The following is a 19424-nucleotide window of genomic DNA, read 5'->3' as shown; positions in this document are numbered from 1 at the left end:
ATTCCGGTATGTGCACTTATAGCGTGCACCAGCTGCGACCGAGAGAGCATATTGATTGTATTTCCCGGACTGTCAACGTCTTATAACTCAGATATGCTCGCTATTGTTGGAATTAGTAAATCAATAGGCAACACAGATAGCTGTATTAGTGCGTACAAGTGCTTAGAGAGTAATTCCAGACACAATGATATAAAACGGATTATATATTATTATCGATTTATTTCGCTAGACAAAACTCATTTCCCAAGATAAAAGACTGTAAGATTTGTAAAAGCAGATAGAGACCACGATACATTTTAAGGATTTTAGATTTGATACCGATAAGAAATAAAAATACTGGTGCAAGAACAAATCCTTCGATAAATTTCAATTGTGCTGAAGTCGATTTTGGATTTTGCGATGAACAAATCTTTTGCCACGATACTTATCTTTGCGGGATGATTTGTACCGGATGAAATTTTCCGGTATTCGCAAAAATGTGTCGCACGACTTTCGAGCGATTCGGACATCGCGAATGCCGGAGGGTAAAGTTAAGGTCGCGAAATCACTGACGCGTGCGTTGATGCAGCGAGATGAAGTTGTAACAGATGTGTCCGTTCGATTTCGCGCGTGTAACGTGACAAATACACAGTGTGGATTCGCCAGAGAAATATTTTACCGGTATATTGGAAGTTACAGTTCGGAGTTTCGTTCCACCTTAAGAGCTCTTAACACGAGACCCTGCGGCTACACTGCTCGTGCGTTTGCGAGAAGCAAGAAAGGAGAATCAACCATGAAACACCGCATTGTATATATATCATACAGATTCCTCCGAAGAGAGAGTAAATATTCCACGCAGTTTCTCATGTCTCTATGAATTTCTCTATGAATTTCTCGTGTCTATATAAACTTAGTTATGTTATACAATGTTGGCCGTTTTTATGAAAGAAACAGAAATAATGTATGTAATATTAATGAGAAAATTTTCGAGATTTTCGTGTAGAGATAAATCACTTGATATGCAGAATTTTTCAGTAAAGAGATAAGTCACTTGATATGCAGGTTTTTTACTTTTTACATTCCTTGCTACTGTGTGTACTCAAAAGATATTATTTTTATAAAATGGTATATTTTTATAAAATGACAAATATATCTGAGCTGAGATAAATTTTTGATTTGCGTTATTTCTTTTACAAGATTGAACATTAGAACAAATATACTACTCATACAAATCACTATCGTATTTGGTTGGCCCTTAAACATTTTCTCCTTTATTGAGGACTGTTTAAGATTAATAGTACCAGTACCAAAGTGGAGTTACACCTGCAGTTTCCAGTTGTAAAGTCGAGTTGACCAAGCCATGAAACTACTTTTACGACAAGGGGCTAACAAACATCTAAGCCATTAAAGACTGCAAAAGCGTAATAGAAAATATATATGTAAAACTAGTTTACAATTTTTCTTTACTTTTCTCTTTTATCTCATATATTTTCTTTCTTTTCTTTTATCTTCTACATCGCATAAATTACGTAATGATAAGTTACTGGCGAGGAAAGAGATGAAACAAAAATTTATTTTTACGTAATACATGCGCTCCAAGAGAGAAGTATAAAATATTTTAAATTGTCATAACGTAAATTCGCAATTTTGAAAGAAATGTCTTTAGAAAATACCTAATTTATTTAGACATAATAAGTGTCGTAAAATAAATAAATAAATAAATTGCTTTCTCGACAAATATGTAAACATCGTCAGCCTTCCTTTACATAAATCTATATACAATCTATGTATACAGTCCATTATATTTGCCTACATCAGAGGACAGGATCGATGATATCGATTTGTACTGAAATTCAGTTTCACATTAGCAAACAACGAATCACGCACAGTCATTTTCAGCGTATTTAGGATAAAATTTATGTAATCACGGAATTTCCGGCCACGGTGCATTCAAGGGGAAAATCGCTCCTATTGAAAGTGTCACGCCTCGAAAGATTTACGCTAAATCCCGCCTAATTTTCGTTAACTGTATTACACATACAAATGTGATATATATCAAGTAATAAAATATTTATATCAAATTATATATATATCATTTTTATAAAATATAAAATATAAAAATATAAAAAATATAAAAAAATTCGCGTATTTTACATTCTAAAAAAAGTGTGTTCGGGCATGTATTTTTATTTGCTTTTTTTCGTACTATATTGATTTAACGCGGTACAAAATCTTGTAAAAGTTCGCAGGCGTTGTACGTGATTATGATTAATGATTCGCTCTGATCGCGATATTTGTTTTCCGCCGTTCGAAGTCTGGGAGAAGCAGTTAAAATCTGGAAATTTGCACTTCCATGCCAAGATAAACGCGCCTTAAAAGCGATATTAAGTGGACGTTGATAGATTTGTGCAACTTACCGATAATTCGAGGATGTGAACCTATATCCTAGATCCTCATTGAAGTTTGAAAAGGGCGGATGGGGTGGAGCCCGTCCGACGAGATCACGCGCGTTTACATTCTCCAGGAGGTGAAAATAACCTGGAAAGAAAATAGTGATTTATCAGAAGAGATACCTTCTCTCTTAGCTAACTTTTCTATCGAACATTCCGATGCGATCCTTTTGTGCTGCAATCGAGATATCAAAAAATTCTGTTCTAAACCTGTGTAAAATCCTTTAATTTCTTTGGCTCTTACATCACTTATATTACAGTTCTTCAACTTTCTCGAAACAAAAAATTTTATTGAACAAAGCGAAAGAATACTGTTTCATAAGAGAATCAAGAATTCTTTAACATTCTCGAGTAAAAGTCCATCAAAATTTTCATGAAAAAAATTGTATCTTCTATTTTCCTTCTGAAAAGGTTGAAAAGCTGTCGATTGATAAAAAAATACTTTTATTATTTTTTACAGTTATCTTATTTAATTCTTGATGCCAGTCGCATAATAAACTTGCCATTTGCGTCACTTTACCCCAAGAGAAATTAAGAATTATGTCATACGTAACAACGACGAACGAATGTCTCGTTGAACACGCTCGTATAATTAATATTCCTGTAATCGATAACGTATTATAGAGAGAGGTTGAGACGACAGTTCAGGTTGGCACCAATCCGAAGCACGTGTTCTCCTCGCGAACTCATCATCGAGATCAAACGATCATCTAATTCGCAAAGTTCGATCAGCCGAAATTCCAGAAACTCATCGAAGAGCGCCCACAATTCGCGTGCACAAGAGAGCGTGGTCTTTGTCGTGTACCTGCGGAATGTAAACGCGCGTCATATGGAAAGTGTGTTACGTAAAAAAAAAAAAAAAATCGATCTCGACACGATAATCAACACTACCACAATCGGACGCGACAGACTAGTCGGCGCAATTAAGCGAAGTAGCTCAATTGTTCCGGCATGACAGCTCGGCGCTGTCGATATCGCTCTAATGCCTCGTGGAAATCGAAATCTACATACGTGTGACATATACAAACACACACATACATGTACGCGCATCGCAAGTTAACGCGCGAAACGTCTGATGGATGACAATGTAAGACTCGCGCATGTCACACGTGGAGATCGTGACAGATCGCCAAATGGATGTCGCGCAAAATAAACATATTCAGGTTATTGCTAGAGAAAAAGGCTAGATATGTCTCGCGCTCATCGTAATAAATCTTAATGACTTGAATAAAAAGAAATACTAGTCCATTGTTTGCCATAATTTTTCAATATTCCACGTAATATACGCCTTTACAAATAAGCCTCAAATTGAAAACTCGATTAAAGTAAAGTCCCCTTAAAGTTAAGTGAAAAGTTTAGTCTTATCGTTTATAGCTGCTCTTCTTGTAAAGCTTGCAGGAGGCAGCCATATTCAATCGCTAAGTACTCGAAAATTGTTGGCGTCCAAACTTTCCCTGTGAGAAAAAAATAAACTCCGACTCTCGGTTAACTTTGAAATGCGTTTTATTAAGTCATCTCATGGTTTTTTTCTCTTTAATTAAATTTAAATGCAAAAATTGTATTAAATGTCGTTTTCAAGTCACAATATTCCACATGCTGTACACATTAAAAGTTTGAAGAATCTCCCTTTAAAATATAAACGCGATCGATGCACAAATCATTCCGTATACATTCTCTCAAAATACCCTGCCTTCCGAAATATAACTTTTATTGTTGCATGAGTCTCTTTCGCCTTCTCTTTCTCTTTCTCTTTTTGTCTCATATATACACACATACACACACACACATGCAGAGTAAGTGTGTAAAGTGACCTCCATTGGTAGTCACGCAGCATAGTGTCGACGCTTCGTGTCATTTATTACTTCACGTGTTCGTAAAATTTATGCAACACGCATACAAGTTTCATAAAATATTATAATTTTTCTATCGTACTTCGCATAAAAAATATTCAATTAAAAATGCATAACGTTTCAGGCATCATCTTCTTAAAAATCTTCAGAGATTAGATATAATATAAAAATAATTTTATCGATTACAGTGGTTTATTTTTAACTATTTTATTGTGAGTTGACAGCCGCCGAACTTCCAACTTTAAAAAGTAAAGAGACTCTCAAGACATAATTTTTTGCTAGTCACTTGTTTTCATCGAGACACTAGATTCAAGTTATTAATCAAGTATCCTGTCAAATATGCTTATCAAGAGAGTAATAACGAACATCTAATGAAGACTCTTCCTCGTCAAGGGAGCGACCGAGAAATACTTGACCTACATAAATATTGACTATAGGTAGTTTTCGTGCTCTCGGCCTTGAAATCACGCAAGAGATAGTCCCGCATCAATCAGAAGTAGAGAACAATCTCGAGAGACGCGTACAACGAGAAACGTAACGAAGAGACTGAAAGAAAAAAACAAAATCAGACGGGATAAACGCGTTCGCGCAAACTGGAAATAACATCCATTTAATCAACTGAGAAGTCAAATCGGGATTCCGGCGGATTTATTTCCCGCAAGAGTGGCTTCCAGTCCCGCGGCCTGAGGTTAAGCGGTTTAATTTACGCGCAGCATTTTAAATGCTCGAATCGTCGAATAGAAATGTCACTCGTACATCATAAGAAATCATCGATTTAAGAGGGTTTTTTGGAAAAATACTCCAACATAAAGATCGAGGATAGTTTCTGCAGCGCACACTGAGAAAAAAACACTGGTTGCATTAATTAGAAATCTTGATAGATTCAACCAATCTGTTGGAAAATGGAACGAATTCCTTTAGGAATTACCAGATGAGTATGATTAATTTCTTCCTGTTAAATTTACCAAATTTTCTTTTCTCCAAATAGTACTAAACTCACAACAAAAATGGCATCACTGTGTCCATGTTTAGTTAATATAACAAGAAGTTTTGTAGATCCAACTAGAAAATACTAATCAAATCCTTGTATTAAAATCTATTAAATCTATTAATTAATTCTAGTTAATTAAAAAATCAAGTCTTATTGCGATAACTGGAAATTCTGTTTGGTTTAACCAAAATGCCTTCTATCAGATATGTCTTGTAGATACAAACTTTCTAGATCAAACTTTTTCTCAGTGCACGACACGTTCAACGCGAAAAGATATTTTAAGGATTATATTTCAGATTGAGAGAGAGATTAATTTTTCTTTTTTTTTTTATATATATAAAATGCCAAATAAATATATCGCAAAATTAGGCGCACGATCGTCCTGCGTCATAAATGTAATAATATAAATATATATATATATTTTTTTTTCTTTCTTTTTTTGCATTTCTCCGCTCGCGCAGATTACTCCGCTATTTAATTTCCTGTTAGCATTCCGCAGCGTTATTCCAAATATATCAAGACGGCAATTATTCTGGCTTTAATCTCCAAGCGACGGCGGCAACAACTCGGTTGGTGCCGCTTAGAGATTTGCGGCTGTATTTATTTATGCGTGATACGTCAGCCGCAGCCACCTTTCGTTTCCTCAAACTCCAATTGCGAGTTCAATTACGATTCGGTGAAATGTAAAACATTTCACACGCGGTGACAATGTCCTTATCAAGGTTCTAAGGGATTGTAAAGTTTCCAGATAGTTTTTCGTTTATTAATGTATTTTAAAATAAATAAAAAAAGATAGACAGAGAGAGAGAGAGAGAGAGATTCGCTTCGTTTATCGAGCAACGAAGATTTTGTCCGAACAAGGCAAATTGGCAAAATTCCACGGTCCATTAATTTCAATCAACTACATCGCTCGATCCATTCAGAGTTACGTACTCGATTAATAAGCACTTGTGTGTCGCGTAAGAGTTACGCGCCGTTAAGTGCAAGATAAAATTACCTACGATCATACATATATATATATAGGTACTACGTACGTCAATGTAGCGACTACTTTTAGCAACTGAACGATATTCCACACGAGATTGAAATAATCCATCCGCGAATAGCAATTTTGATTAAGTTAAGTTTAAAATATAGGGGATTTCACAAGATTGTCAAATGACAACGCGTATGGTTCATTTCTTTCCAATCGCATGACTAAAGTCATTTTCGCGGTGCATATTCAATGTTACGAGTAAAAAATTAAAATTTCTGAATTTACGGCTAAAGATTACTATCTTTAAATGAGAATCATGTTGATTATGACAGTAACATTTTTTACTGTCATAATCAACATGATTCATTTAGCGAGTCATTTACATTTTAAATTTTAGCAATAACAAAAAATGCACACGCAACGTTATCTCTTATAACATTTGCAATCGATTTTCGTTAGCAAGAATATAGAACGATTCTAAAATTGCAGATTATTAAAAGTACAATCAAATAATATTTATTAAATAGTACAATAAATAAACATTATCAAGTATGTATTATTCGATTTCAGTGAAATTAATTTTATCAGAATTTTAGCGAGCCTTCTTTAACTGCTAAAATATTAGATATTAAAATTTACGATTGTAACAATGTTCTCTCTCTTTAAATTTGCATAAAAGAAAAACAGCATATTCCGCGTTCTATGTCCAATATCGGAAGTTCCGATAATATTCCGCATCTAGCCTTTCGAGCCATTAAAAATGTAGCGATAACTTCGCTTTAGCGAGTATAAATTAGAAAAATGAACAGATAAAATATGAGCGGGACAGAGAGCATTTTCCGTGAATACATTAAGGAAAGCTTTGATGAGACCCTCGATCTTGTTCGTTCCATGTCAGCTCACAATCTACGCGCGTCGACCGCGATGTCTCCTTTTAAAATAAATACGCTATAAAAGGGTGATATACGATGGTGTAAAATATCGATTTGTTGTTCTCGAATGGAGGTTCTAATCGTCAACGGCAGTCACAAAAACGTGTTCGCATCCGTCGATCGAACGGCAAAATGAAACGGCCATTCTTATCGTTATGGCCTGCACACTCCATTATGTATGTCAGTCCGCGTATCTCCCTCGACTGATTATCGAAAGGTCCCCTCTCCGGAGGAAAGGGGGGAAAAGTCGATTAGTCCATTTTTCCGATACGCAATTTTAAGCGAAATAATATTTCTGCATGCGATAAGTGAAATGACATGTAGTAATTAATTGTTATATTTGCAACAACGTGATTCAACCGACAATTAATTTTTATTGAATTCTCTTACAAATGAATAATTTAATATCTTCCTTTTAAAAATTAAATTAGTTATTCATAATGAAAAAATGCGTAGGATATTGGAAATATAATTTGGCGAACATATTATCGTTTCTTTTTTTTTCCAAAAAAAATGTTTAATCGAAGTAGAATAAAAGTACAGAAATGACAAGAAATGTCTGCACGGATGTAAGAGCTATCATTGTCGATGCACTTGCTTTAGCAGTTGACAAGATTATACCCAAGCCCATTAATCCAGAGTACATCTCGTAATAAACTTCCTGAATGTAATAAAGTTTTCCCTCGACAGAATGTCGTAAATAATGTACTCTAAAAGACCGATGAGCAAATAATAAATTTCACCAGCGGCGAAAAATTAGTTTTACACAAGGAACGCTATAAATTTTGCCATGTTTCCATATATTTTTTACTTCACTCAATTTTTTTATAAAGCTCGCTCAACAATAATCAATGCACTCGGGGCAATTAACTTGATTAACGCCCGAGCGAATACATATATTATATTTAAAAAATGTAAAATATCATGAGATGTATATATTAAATATAATTATTAAAACGGTAGTCAAATGTCGGACGTTGAATTTATCGTTGCTGAACGCGGGAAAAATATATGGTCTCGACACCCTCGGTACCGAGTCGAGTACAAACTCGATACACGAATACCGCGAGTACTTGTAAAATATGTATGAAATGAACCAAATACACGCGAATTAGCTCCAGTCGGATTCGGAATGAATTTTTCATCGTTCGATATGTAAATTTAAATAAATGTTGAATTATTCAACTATCGACAGCCTCAATTATTCTAAAGACGAGAGTTTGCTTTCCCCCGTAATGTTCTTCGCGAAATTCCGAAATCGGATTCTCCGACGACTGGAGCAGGTTCGGATCGAAGGCCGAGTACCCGGAAGAGTATCGGGTACTCGGCTGCAACCCCGAGCAGCAGCGCGGATTAGCTCGGAATGTCGGAGGGTACTTACGGAAATGGGGTACACGGTGCGCCACGGAAACGCGCGCGAGGGTGACGCGCACCGGACACACACCGCGCGAGTGCACGTTTTTCACGGATGACACCTTGGCGTGCGGCACTCAAGCGGCGCTCGATGGCACGCTGCGTATCATGATCGACGACACGCTACCGGGGACCAGAGAGAAAGACCCGATTTTGACAGCGCGACGACGAGAGACCGAAAACGGTGGAGGCCTCCTTGCCTTGGAGACGGAAGAGAGAAAGGAGAGAGAGAGGTAGCGAAAGAGAATGAAAATAGATAATGAGAGAAAGAGAGAGAAACAGACAGAAGGGGGGGAGAAGAGAGAGAAAAAGAGAGAGAGAGAAAGGATGAGAGAAAAAGAGAGCAGAGAAGAGAGAATGTCGGATACCGATGGATAGGATCGGTCTCACTGATTAACTAACGAGGAAGAAAAGGGGATCCAATTGTGAGAGAATAGATTGATAGGCAACCGCGTGGCAGCTAGAGTCGCGACGCACTGCTGCTTCACGGCTGCGAGTCCCCACCCCCACCATGGATTTTCACGAGCTCGCTTCTACCCCCACGCGCCCCCGCGCGCGATCAACCCCCACCTGCGCACCAGCCAAACTACGGCACCTCGCGAGCTACCTATCTCTCTACCTACCCTGTCCTACCCTACCCTATTGGCCACCACACCCCCGCGACTTGCACACGACTTGTTCGCTCCCGAGGTTTCGCTCGCAACGGCTCTTTCTCCCTGTTTCTCTTGCGCGGGAAGCGAGAAATGGAAAATCGACGCGAAATCGTATGACCGTATCCGTGACTTCGATTCCGGTGGCTTTACGTAACATCCGAATCGAAAACTTCAACATAGAAAATTGCCGTGAAATCGTCTTATGCATTTTGAAATGCAATAAAACTCCGGTGCGAGAAACCGAATCGCATGACGTGGAAAAGGAAATCGTTCGTGTTCTCGCAAATTAATGAGAGCAATCCGTTTAAAAAATGAGCTTTTTCTAATTAACATTTCGCGAACGGAAGAAATAAAGGGATTGGAATTTTAAATCCATGTAAATTGATTGCGCGAATTTACAAATGTCTCTTTATCATTTTAATTAATAGATCTTTCCTATTATTGGGACATAATTAACCATAAATTAATTCTTTAATATAATTAAATTTTTATTATCTTGTTCTTCTTTTTATCTAATTCCTTCATTTTTTTTTGATACACGGAACTATATTAATTCCTCTCTTGATTATATTTAATATTTTACATTTCTACTGATGTAGATATATACATCTATTATTTTCCGTTATTAACAATAATAAATTGACATTTTAATTATTTACTATTCAAATTTCGAGGATGCTGTAAAAATAATTAAATAATCTAAATATAGTTGCTTCACAGCGAATATACGAGTGTTATATAGTAGAACTATATAACACTAACTAACTATACTAATTTAAACGAAAAGTACAAAAGTTTATAGCGTCGAAATACTCCAATACTCCAATACTCAATGCAACAATTTAGCAAGTGCATTTAACTATTAAATAGCTTTTCACACATAAAACACTAGCTCTCTCTCTTTCATGCTAATATTAGATTCTTGAGTCTTATTAGAGAGTCAAAATCCTTAGCACAACTTGTATACTTTAACCGAAATTGTAATATATAACAGTGGAACAAAGAGAAAGTTTTTAGTTATATAGTTATTTTAAAAAAATTATATTCTTTAATCTTTATCTTAAATTCTTTATCTTAAAAATTTTTACTTAAAAATTCATCTATGCAAATTTTAATGCATTGAATTATTCCTCGAGAATAGAAATAACTACGACTAAAAACAGTAAAAAAATATTATATTAAATATACTAATTGAATTAATTAATTATTTATTTTAAAGGATAAACTTCTTAAAATAATAAAGATAAATTATAAAAGTAAACTATTTGTTTGATATAACAAGTATCTTATTTAAATTAAAATATATAAGACAAAGTGAACAGTGTGTGTATATATTATAGATGACGGAAAATAATAGATGTATATAATAATAATATAATAATATAATAATAATAATAGATTTACATCAATAGAAATGTAAAAACAGTACAATTAATGTTGATAACACAACAATAGATAAAAACACTAATAATACAGATAATAAAAACAATAAAATATCAATAATTAATAATAAATAATACATCTCTTTCATGGCAAGTTTATCTTTCTTAATGACTTCCTAATCTGAAAGCATTTTATGATCTTTGATAAATCACGAAGTCTCTAATCGCGTTTGTCATCGATACTTGAGATGAAGAGATGAGATGCTGCTTTAAAATTCTTTTTACCAGTATTAAAGTAACGAAGAATAAAACTGAATTAATTCTTACAACCTGAATTAATTGTGTAGTGAAACGAGAAAGAAAATGTAGAAGTAATAAACAAAATACCTCGTTTATATCTCAAAATTCAATATATTAGGATAAAATCGGATTCTTAACAACTCTCAGAAGCAATCATGATCACTTTAAGGCCACTAATTAAACAAACTTGAGACAATCTCGAAACTTGGATTTGATTTGCCCGATTAGGATCCACTCCAATCGCATTGTTCATTCGCATTTGAAAAGTAGACCATAAGTGTTTGTAATTGCATTATACATTTAATCAATTGTCTGATTCACTTATTGTTAATATTTTATTTCATTTTATATCTTCACATTAAGTAAATTAAATGTATAATTTATAAGTGCAAATATGGATCATGTTATATAATAACATGTTAAATATATAATATAAATGCTACAAAAAATATATATGATGTATCAAATCAAAATTTATTTATCAATATGTGTAGAATGTATTACAGAAATTGAACAATTTTCTTTAGAAAAAAATGTATTCGTGAGGCTGTCGCTGACTATTTGTAAAATGTCTCATAAATAGATTAATAGCGAATATATTATATACATTATTGTAAGGGAAAAAAAATTAGAAAAAAACACTTTTCAAATGTCATTTCATTAACAAGCAATAATACAATAATTAAACAAATAATTTCCAATTTTATCAATTTTTTGGATTAAAGTTATATTTAGTGTATTTCTTCGTTAATAACAAAATTATTTTTAATTTTGCAATAGAAAAATAATCATCTTTTTTTTTGCAATAATAAATGCTGGCATAATTCTTTATTTAAATATTTAAAAATTGTTCATTCTTACGTTTTGTTATTTGCTTTTTATTATCATTTCAACGAATGTGGAAAACATTTGAAACAGTTTTGAACGATAAATGAGCCTGTGTCTTCATTAACATAAAACTTTCTCTTGAGACTCTCGAGTACTTTCCTGTTAAATGAAATGATATCATATATAGAATCTTTTTTATAAAACAAGATTATACCGCATACATGGAGTGAATACTTTTAGATTCACGATCGGTATATTGATGATGGTAACACATTTTCACAGTCAAAGTCTATCCAAGATTCAAACCGAAAAGAAACCTATCGAGGTACCATCTAGTTCGCAAGTTCGCGAAATTAACGTTCACATTATATATATAAAATCAGCATTATTAAATTTGAAAAAAAACCGTTTATTAACCGCCAATAAGTTTTGCATCCATATTCTCTCTTAATTATGTGTATATTCTACATGTGTGCAAAATAATTATTCATAAATGAAGAAATAATTTTCAGCAATTTTTATTGGAAAAAATATATATCTTTGTCTTTTTTATGTCAAAAAATATTAATTTATTTACTTATTAAATAGATTTTATTTTTTATTGAATAGATTTAGGTGCATATATTATATTTGTAGAAATAAATTTATTATTATTATACATATTATATACATACTTATATACGTATTTTTATTATATGATATACGTACTTTTTCGTGACAATATAATGTCTTGCATTATTTTATCTATGTATATGTGTATGACTAAATATCGTATGACTAAAATATCATCATCTTTGTTATGTTCTTAATTCATTTTATAATTGCACGAAAATTACACGTAATAAGACCAAAAGATAATATAAAAATTTACCTTTCCTAATTTACTTTTCCCAGAATAATACGGTCAATATTAACTTTGAAAAAGAAGAATGCTACGATGCAACATTTATTACATGTATAACGATTATCTTGAAGTAAATAAAAGACATACGCAACAATATAAATCATGATATAAACCATGATAAATCTACGATTCAAATGCTACATTACTTTTTGTAACAATCAAACGACGAAACGCAAGAATATCTCTTATCAGATATGAAACATCTTATCGTTATCTATACAAACAAAGTGATTGAAATTTGGAAACATTCTAGAAAAAAATTTTATTATTGAAAAAATGATTTTTAATTTCGAATAGTAATTTTTAAACTATAAGAATTTCAAATATGATCAATCGTAAAATATATTTAGCACTCGTTCGTCCCCGATTGAATAATATAAACGATTGATTATTCATTAAATTTATTCATGATTCACGATGATATTCATTATTCACATTTACGTTGTAGCTCCAATCTTTTTATTTAATAAGCTGTCTATAGTCGGAATATAATAAAATAATAAAAAAAGAAATATATAATAAAAAAAAGAAATTAGAATTATTTTCACATTTCTGCAAATTTTGCCGTTTCTGTAAACACTATGCATAATGATAAATGTATTTTTCCTCTTTCTCGGAGAATACAAAATCTGTAAACAGATATGTATGTACAGCATATTATACACATATACATGTATAGATGGGGAATATAGACGGGGAAGTCCGACTTGTGAATCTAGTTGACGTGAAACAATCGTGTAGAACGCTTCGAGGAAAAAGCCGAGTCAGTGTGAAAGGAACTTGAAATTGCCGAGGTACACCAGTAAACGTCGCGCTTCTGATGTGAGATATTCATTCTTGTCGCGATTAGTAGGCAAAGTGATTTACCAGGTAATTATATTTATCGCAATTTCTCTCAACGAAACATATTACCTTGCGATATTGGATACGCTCGGAACTTATCTTATTCCAATTTAATTGTTAATTTATAGTGTGAAAATATTCCGATACGCTTCTTCCCGTGAGAACTTTGGTAGCGTTCTACGAGCAGATTTTACGGGAAAGATTATTTCTGGAGATTTGCATGTAAATGCAAATCTCCAGAAATGCTTTATTAAACATGATAGCAGAAAACTGACAGATATATAGCATATGCTGAGGTTTTCCTAATTACTTTTTAATCAAACTATCGTAAACTCGTAAACGCATAAGTGCTACTTCACACAAACACCATGATACTAGTGTCACCATTATTACATAGAAATAATTATTCACGGACAAGGAAATAATTTTATCCTTTCCGTTTACAAGCATTAAAACAACCTATTAGTATTCTTGATATTTGATATTTTTATAATTGCAAATTTTGCGTTTTATTTAATGCAAAGTTTTTACTCTTTCTGAATAAAAAAAAATTAATATTTGTAAAACTTTTGGTTTTATTTTTTTTTTTTTAATTTTTCTATTTTATTTATTTTTTTTATCTTCCACTTCTTTTTTTTATCTTCTATTTTTTTGCTTCCATTCCAACATACCTTAAAATATCCGCGCTAATTCTATTACATAACGCATCAGCTGTTTTCTGTCGATTTGCGCATAACCGGCATAATGTATTTTAATGTCTGTAGTGACAAGATGCTTCTGTTAAGCATTTTTTGTAACAATAGCATCATTAGTTCGACAGCTGATGATAAGAAATGCTTTAAAATATGTGGAGAAGATAACGTTTATCTTTTTTTCTGGTTCTAGATTCTACTATTTATTACAAACAGACAAGAATGTTATTTTGAGTCAATGGAAGACAATAACCTAAACTCACAAAACATGATGTACAAAGATGTTATGCTAATATTTTAATATAAGAAATTATTTACGCGTATATATGTTATATATGAGTTTTATTTTACTCAGCTTTTTCGATAAAATGTTGCAAGATACAATTACAATTAATACAAATATAAAAATAAATCTTTTTAAAGGAAGAAATAAAATACTTATAACTGTGAAACTTCTGTTATAAAGCAGTTCTTTTTTATCTATTATATATTGAACTAAATAATAATTAAAACAAAAATCGATTTTATAATACATAAACTTGTAGAAGTTGAGTCATAATATCTATTATTTACTATAAGATAACTGAAACTGAACTTATTTACTATAAGATAACTGAAGATCTAAATTCCAATTTTTTATTTATATTTTTAATTCACACTCTTGGAAATATTATTTATATATATTATTATTTATATACTAATTTTTTTTGCTTTTTTGCTTACAGAGACATCAAATATGAATCAACAATGGATTATTATATGTTTTCTAATAGCATGTGTACATTTAACGCATCAGGTATATATAATACAATTTTAATATATTTATTAATGATACATATTTTTAATATATTAAATTATACAGCTCCAAAACGGTTTTGTATATATATTCTATTATGCTTATAGATCTCAACACCAGAGTCACCAACTTATACAGCAGCTGTAGTAGAATATCATCCAAAATATGTAATAAATGGTAGCGAAACCTTAAAAAGCAATTCTGATGCATATGTCAAGCACATTCGAACAGCTAGTGAAATGGTAGGTATCTTTAAGAAAAAATTAATTTTAACAAAGAGATAAAGTTTCACATAAAGATATTAATATATTGTAGGTTAATACACACACACACACACACATACATACACATCTTAGGTAACATACACACACACATAAAATATATCCTCGACAATGCTCATTCTGTATATAAAAATTATTAAAAGCATCTAAACATATCTTTTCTTAGAATGCTGACATAATTGTTTTCCCTGAAGATGGATTAACAACAGTGCAAGTTTCCAGAAAGGAAAGAAAAGAAATGCAAGATTGGACAACCACTATCCCTGCTGCTTCATTTAATTATACACCTTGTACTGACAATACTGAAGTCAGCGATGTATGTATTTTGTGCATTGTATATTTTTTTATATTGCAAAAAAAGTAATTACAATTTTTAATTAAATGTAAAAATTATAGGCACTGAGAAAGATATCGTGTGCTGCCAGAGACAATAACATCTATGTAGTAATCAATATTGCTGAGAAATTGCCTTGTACTGGAAATGCATGTCCAACAGATAAAATGTTTTATTATAATACCAATGTTGTATTTGATCGCACAGGAAAAATTATCGCCAGGTATCTTTATTAATATTAATGCTACAATGTGTGTATATTTCTTATACTGATATCTAATTGTGATAAATAGATACCGTAAAACGAATCTTTATGGGGAACAAGTATTTAATGTGACACCAGAGCCTGAAATAGTGATTTTTGATACTGATTTTGGAGTCAAATTTGGAACTTTTACATGTTTTGATATATTATTTTATGAGCCTGCGTTAAAATTAACAAGGTTTTATAATATTACTGACATTGTATTTCCTACAGCATGGTTTTCTGAAGCACCATTTTTAACAGGTAAATATGGATAATAGTAAGGTAGATTTTTTGCTATCTGATATTTATATTTCATCAAAATATAACAGGATATTATTAATTATTCCAGCTGTACAAACACAAACAGGATGGTCGTTTAGTGAAGATGTAAATTTTTTAGCTTCTGGTTATAACGACCCTGCTGCTGGCAGTACTGGTAGTGGAATTTATTTAGGTAATGAATTGAATTTATATTTTATATCTGGCTTATAAGAAATTTGCCATGCAAATAATTATATAATATAATATTATACAGGTCGTAGAGGAATAGGTGAAGCTATAATGTCTAACATTATATATGACGATGTATTGGTATTTGAAGTACCTAAAAAGAAAAGTAAATTTAACAAGAATTACGATCATTCAAAAGATGAAAAAATTTACGATTATAAAGAGAAAAATATACATCAAGAAAAGCCATTTAATAGCATAACGGAAAATAATGATAACTTATTTTTATTACGCGATAATATTGGTGCTTTTGCAACGTCTTCCTTGGAAGGAAATGTCAGTCAGGCAACTGTTTGCAAGAATAAGTTCTGCTGTGATTTTAAAATAGATGTGAAAATAATAGATCCGAGTACAAAATATCGTTTAGTAAGTTTTAGTGGTAATCGTTTGTATGGTACTGTTGAAGCTAGTGCACGCGCTTGCGGTATAATTCAATGCTCAAATGAGTCGATCTCATCATGTGGTTCTGTACAAAAATCGAAAACAGTATTCAGGAGTATTGAAATCGCGGCAACGTTCCACGATTATCAGAACATTTTGATCATGCCATCCACATTAAATTCAGATTTATTTCCGCTTTCTGAAAACTGGACATATGATGAACATGTTCATAACGATCATGTGCACATTAGTATGAACTTAAATAACAATACAAATAATTTAGTAACATTTGGAATATATTCTAGATACGACAATAAAAACAGCGCAAGTGGAGCAGCTTTTAATGCTATCTATTATTTCATAGCATTATTAGTGCATTTGTATCTATTAAAATTGTGTTAATTTGTATACTTTACACATACAACAATATTTTATACATTTACTTGTGCTCATATTAAACGTTTTATATATGTATATATACACAATTTTTTTATACATATGTCAAAATTGCCTATAGGTTTAATGATTTTTGAGTAACTTTAATAGTTTAGTTATTTCATTCTTAACTTTTAATTTTTAATATCAAATATATTATTCTATACATTTTTAATACATATATATGTATATATGATATTGAAATTTAAAAGTACAATGTTTGTATATATTATTGCAACATATTAAATCATAATTTTTACAGCAATTCTTATTAATTGAATTATAATATCTATATATGAATATGTTAATATATTGTCTTATGTTATTGACAATTGAGATGAGAAAAAAGACATGTAGAAGTTTTGTGAAACTTCAGACGTTAAATATATGTATCTATATGTCAAATAAGTTACAGTGATAATATATAAATGTATCGATAATGTTTTATTGCTAATGAAAATGTCTTTTGCAAAACAATACATTCTCAATATCTTCATCGCGAATCATAATAAATATCTATCATTCTTGCTACGACCGTATTCAATAAATCGTAAGTATTTATATGAAATATAAATTTTTTTTGTATTTTTTGAGATATCTTCTATAAATTTGTTATTGATAATTACAAATATGATAAGTAATGGAGCATAATTTTATTTCTGCATTTAATATACAACAAAAAGTTATTATATATAAGTCATTATATATCATATTCATATTATTTCGATTTAGACCTTAAAAAGCTATACAGATATGCTCATACTGATATACCAAAGCCTAATTTTGAAGAATATCGACGAAAATCTACGCAGGACCCTGAAAAACCAGCTGCGGAAAATATTGATAAACGAAGAGCGCTGAGAAGCGCTGTCTCTTTTGGTGAGAAAAAAATGTTATCAAAAAGATATGATATTTATACTGCTTTTATTTGTTGGCACATTATTCTTTAAAAACACATCTCTCTTCTACGCTAATAAATATATTATATATGACTTTTAGCCGGCTGGGTTGCTGGACTGTACGCCTTTAAATCTCATCTATTACATTATGTATTCTTCTTGTCGCCTTCGCGAGATATATTAGCGGAAGCTCAATTAGAAGTGAAATTAGATAACATACCGGAAGGGAAAGTATCGATCGTTAAGTGGCGCGGAAAACCTGTATTTATCTATCACCGGTAAAAGATCTATTACAAATTAATAATTGTGCACAAAGAAGGCATAGACAACAAATTCCGAATAATTGCTGTTTTCAAAAATTATCACATTTATACAATATCCTACTTTCGTTACGCGTTTTAATTATTTGATTATATTTATACATTATTTTTAATTATTTGATGATATTTATACATTATTTATATATTATATTTATACATTATTTGATTGAACATTATTCGAATTTAATTCGTACTAATCAGAAATTTTTTTCTTCAATTCACGCATGTATTATACATTTTTATAATATATTTCACGCGGTCAACGCGGTCAATCTTACTTCCGGTGATTGACGGGACATTTACAGGCCTCAATCGATTATCGAGCAAGAGAGAGCCGTGAGTTTGTCGGAGCTACGCGACCCGGAAACGGACGACGACAGGATCAAAAAGCCGGAATGGTTGATCGTGTTAGGGATCTGCACGCATTTGGGATGCGTGCCGATTCCAAACGCCGGCATTATACCGGGTGGTTTTTTTTGCCCGTGTCACGGGTCGCACTTTGACGCAGCTGGTCGCATACGAAAGGGCCCAGCGCCGACCAATATGGAGATACCCGAGCACAAATTCATAAACGACGACCGTATCATTATCGGATAACGTGTTTTTTTATGATTAAAATAGATATTAAGCAAAAAAAATAAGCATGAATCCAGACAGCGCGTATTGGTGTCATAAACTTATATAAATGATATTAGATACATTTAGGAAACGTTCTCTTATGGAAGAATCAACACGCAGTGTTTGAAAACCGGCTTATAACATCATTATAGGAAATATAATTTATTTTTTTCTCACGACATATGACACGCACAGATCAAAATTGAAAATTATGAAAATTATGTAAAGAATTTTATAAAATTTTCCAATAATGATAAATAATAATGATATAATTAATAATAAATAATTAATAAATAATTCATAATAAACCGGCTTATGATATAATTAATAATAATGATATAATTAATAATTAATAATAAACCGATTTGTGACGTCATTGCAGGAAATTATTTTTTTCTCACATGTGATAC

General features: G+C 31.8%; 3 protein-coding genes across 5 annotated transcripts in view; 2 read left to right on the top strand and 1 right to left on the bottom strand.

Annotated features, from left to right (window-relative positions):
• LOC105250594 (synaptotagmin-7) overlaps positions 1 to 19424 on the bottom strand; it is a 156983-nt gene that overhangs the window by 136998 nt on the left and 561 nt on the right. The window contains exons 1-2 of one of the 2 annotated variants that reach the window (XM_011256798.3): positions 8560 to 9068; positions 2397 to 2517 (exon numbers count right to left, since the gene is read on the bottom strand). The gene's annotated coding sequence lies outside the window, so the exon portion shown is untranslated. Of the gene's footprint in view, positions 1 to 2396; positions 2518 to 8559; positions 9069 to 19424 lie in introns of those variants that run through there. The other variant, XM_011256806.3, reaches the window with a different exon arrangement.
• LOC105250585 (vanin-like protein 1) lies at positions 13344 to 17180 on the top strand. 2 transcript variants are annotated; one of them, XM_011256756.3, is made up of 8 exons: positions 13344 to 13528; positions 14919 to 14989; positions 15097 to 15231; positions 15437 to 15586; positions 15667 to 15827; positions 15898 to 16112; positions 16201 to 16305; positions 16387 to 17180. In XM_011256756.3, exons 2-8 carry the CDS (start codon positions 14930 to 14932, stop codon positions 17142 to 17144), a joined length of 1584 nt encoding a protein of 527 aa, XP_011255058.1. In that variant the 5' UTR covers positions 13344 to 13528; positions 14919 to 14929; the 3' UTR covers positions 17145 to 17180. The 2 variants fall into 2 exon arrangements, with proteins under 2 accessions (XP_011255058.1, XP_011255068.1); XM_011256766.3 differs by lacking the exon at positions 13344 to 13528 and adding an exon at positions 14274 to 14466.
• Positions 17472 to 19012, top strand: LOC105251122 (cytochrome b-c1 complex subunit Rieske, mitochondrial). The gene is made up of 4 exons (XM_020027361.2): positions 17472 to 17727; positions 17910 to 18056; positions 18177 to 18354; positions 18702 to 19012. The coding sequence occupies exons 1-4, from the start codon at positions 17631 to 17633 to the stop codon at positions 18991 to 18993; spliced, it is 714 nt and encodes a 237-aa protein (XP_019882920.1). The 5' UTR covers positions 17472 to 17630; the 3' UTR covers positions 18994 to 19012.

Source organism: Camponotus floridanus, unplaced genomic scaffold (genome assembly GCF_003227725.1).
Source record: "Camponotus floridanus strain SB8 unplaced genomic scaffold, Cflo_v7.5 scaffold24, whole genome shotgun sequence".
Lineage (NCBI taxonomy): Eukaryota > Metazoa > Arthropoda > Insecta > Hymenoptera > Formicidae > Camponotus > Camponotus floridanus.
This window is presented reverse-complemented; position numbering and strand designations above follow the sequence as displayed.